The 3073-nt window shown below is 44.0% G+C and overlaps 1 protein-coding gene across 1 annotated transcript; it reads left to right on the top strand.

The window, feature by feature from the left end:
• Positions 1–227: 227 nt before the first annotated feature.
• Positions 228–532, top strand: LOC103610246 (HLA class I histocompatibility antigen protein P5-like; the record flags this gene model as incomplete). Its single annotated transcript, XM_008594448.1, is given in 2 exon segments — positions 228–369; positions 372–532. Coding segments are annotated over 2 exon segments (303 nt in total), but the record flags the coding sequence as incomplete, so codon positions are not given.
• Positions 533–3073: the final 2541 nt, after the last annotated feature.

Raw genomic sequence — 3073 nt, 5'->3', positions numbered from 1 at the left:
AATCTAAGGAGACCTGAGCAAGACCTTACAGAAGTCATGGAGCCACAGCTGGCCACCAGAGGAGTACTACCTCTCCCAGGAATATGCCTGCCTTGGTATCCCTGCTGTGACCAGTCCTCTCATGAGAACAAGAGATAGGAAGTATGGTCTTTGCACCAATGCAGTGTGGATTTTGGGGCACAGAGGCAGGAACCTTGATAGATTACCTGGGGATGTGACCCAAACCTTCCTTCCTGAGGGGTCTGGGCCTTTGGGCATCAAAGTTTCTGAGGCTGGGTTGCTGCAGGTGTCCATTCACAGTTACAATGGGACAAGGGGAGCCAGGAGGCCTCCATGTGGATCACTCCGTTCCACACATTCTCCTCCTGCCCCCACATGTGACAGCAGCCCTGCCTCCTCCTGCAGATCAGGGTCCATCACCCCTGCCTCAAAAGGAGGGGACTCCTCACCTGCTGGTCTCTGGGCACATACTGTCCAAACTTCCCTGGTGGCAACTGTAACATGTAGTTGTAAGAGTGCCCTCTTTGAGTAACCTGGAACCCCTAACCTGCAGAGCCCAGAGTTGCAGAAAAGGGAAGTTCAAACTCCCCCAGTGAATGAATCTAAGTGGTGGTAAATGGGGCCACACCCACCTCCACCCCTTGGTCTCTGGAGCCCATGTTCTTCTATTGAGAACACAGCAGCATAAAGAGGTCTGTTGATACAATAAACTCCCTGAATCCTGAAAGATGGCACCACCTCCCTCCAGTGTTTTCTCAAAGATAGTGCTCTAGTTGTGCCTTTAGAAGGCCTGTCCACCATTCTTTGTGACCAGCAAGCCCTGAGCAGTGCAGATTGTGATGTGACCAGTGGATCTCATGGTCATGACCCAGGCTGCACTTCCTTCACTGTGAAATGGATCCCCAAGTCAGTGCTCTAAGAGCAATTCTGGGCTTGTGGATCAGGCATGTCCACAGCTCCTGGACAGAAGTGCTGGCTGAGAGTCTAAGGGAAGGAAAGAAAAACTCACACATGGGTTAGGTGCCTATCCCTGTGAGTATAACCTCTGGCCCTTCCAGAATGGCAGGGGGTCAATGTAGTTAACTCATCACTCCGTGGCTAGTTGGTCACCTAAAAAAATATCTTTACACCAGGGCCCAGTATTCATCCTTAAAGCTTAGACATTAGGTATTAAAAGGCAGGTGTCGTAGGATCAGCCTTGGTACGTGGGATTAAAGCTGCTGTACCATACATAGCCTCATCACTGCCTTCCAGGCTGCTGCATTCATGTGCCCACCAGCCAGTTAGCTGAGTTGGTTAGAGCATGGTGCTAAAACTTCAAGGTCCAGGGTTTGATCCCATCCACCCCAAAAAAGAAAAGATACTCAATAAATAAATAAGCAATGATAGCAAGGGTGCAGGGTACAAGATTAATATACAGAAGTCAATGCCCTTCCTATACACCAGCAATGAACAATTCGAATTTGAAATTAAAAGCACTACACCACTTACATTAGCACTCCCAAAAGTGAAATATTTAAATATAAATTTAACAAAACGTGTGAGATCTGCATGAGGAACACTGCAAATCTCAGGTGAAAGATATCGAAGAACTAAATCCATGGAAAATATTTTCTGTACATGAATAGGAAGACTCAGTACCATGAACCTGTTAGTTCTTCCAAACTTGTCTACAAATTCAATGCAACCCAATCAAAATCCTAGCAAGTTATTATGTGGATATCAATAAACTGATTCTAAAGTTTATATGAAGAGGTGAAACACCCAGAAAAGTCACCACAACATAGAAAAAGAACAAAGACAGAGGACTAACAGTATATAACTTCAAGACTTACTGTAAAGCTATATAGTCAAGAGAATGTGATGTTGGTGAAACAATAGACAAATATATCAATTGAACAGAACATAGAGCTCAGACACAGACCCACATAAACACGGATGAAGAAACAAAGACAGTGCAGAGGAGCCAATGGTTCTGGAAGTATTGGACATCCACATGCAGGAAAAGTGAAATGAGAAGGTTGAAGCATTTCTGTGAAGGTCACCTGTGACAGGATCGAAAAGTGCCCATCAGAGTCTCTGACACTTAGTAAGCTCTCACATTAATGAAACAGGTGGACTTCAATAACCCGATGTCCACATCTCCATCACCAATTCACATGAAGTCCACAGTGATTCATGTCAGTCACCCCAGTCCTGCCAATCCATATGGTAGGGTGCAATATTGAAGATACCATCAGCACAGTAGCCTCAGGGACTCTGCAGCCCCTTGATCTTGTGTGTGATGCTTCCAGTAACCCCCTGTTTGTCCCTGTCTGAAGACAGGACCCTCCTACAAAGGCTAGACCAGAATTCTCTTGACTAAGAGTGTATTAGAGACTCAGGAATAACAAAAAGTAGATAAATATACACAGGAACATAAAGTAGGTAATCTGGTTTATGCATATTTATCTCCATTTCTTCATTTCCATGATTATAAGATCCACAGTTCATCCTACTGATTTGAAATGATCCAAAGCCCAGCACTTTGTTTACTTCTTACAGATGAAAACCCAAAATCCACTAAGTATTTTACTTATTTTTTAAGGCAACCTACTGTAAATTATCAGGCGTTAATCCACTTTGGAGTTCATAACCTACAGCAGAAACGGAGATGGTTGTAATGTCCAGTTTTCAGGAAGGATTGTTATTAGTACATCATTTAGGTTTCGTGAAGAATACCCATTTGCTGTTGTCTTTTTTCTCTCTCAATAGGTGCTCACCTTGTTTTAAATTTACCCATGTGGTTATTTGACCTTCAATGTTAGTGGGTCATGGTTGTGACCTTATTCTGGATAGCCTTACATACCTTTAATAACAGTAGTTTGGGCCCCTTGTGTACTGATAACTCAGACTCTCAGCTGTGCAATACACTCCAGTTCAAATATGAGTCATGCATAATCCTACCAGTAAGAGACATGAGGGAGAGCCACTGTCCCCTAAAACTTTTACAAGTGTTCTTGGTTCTTGTTCCACTGAAAGGTGGGAACAGTCATCTAATGGGGAACATGAGGTCTTTGGCCTCATCATAAGG

Source organism: Galeopterus variegatus, unplaced genomic scaffold, assembly GCF_000696425.1.
Source record: "Galeopterus variegatus unplaced genomic scaffold, G_variegatus-3.0.2 Scaffold10812, whole genome shotgun sequence".
NCBI classification, from domain to species: domain Eukaryota; kingdom Metazoa; phylum Chordata; class Mammalia; order Dermoptera; family Cynocephalidae; genus Galeopterus; species Galeopterus variegatus.
This window is presented reverse-complemented; position numbering and strand designations above follow the sequence as displayed.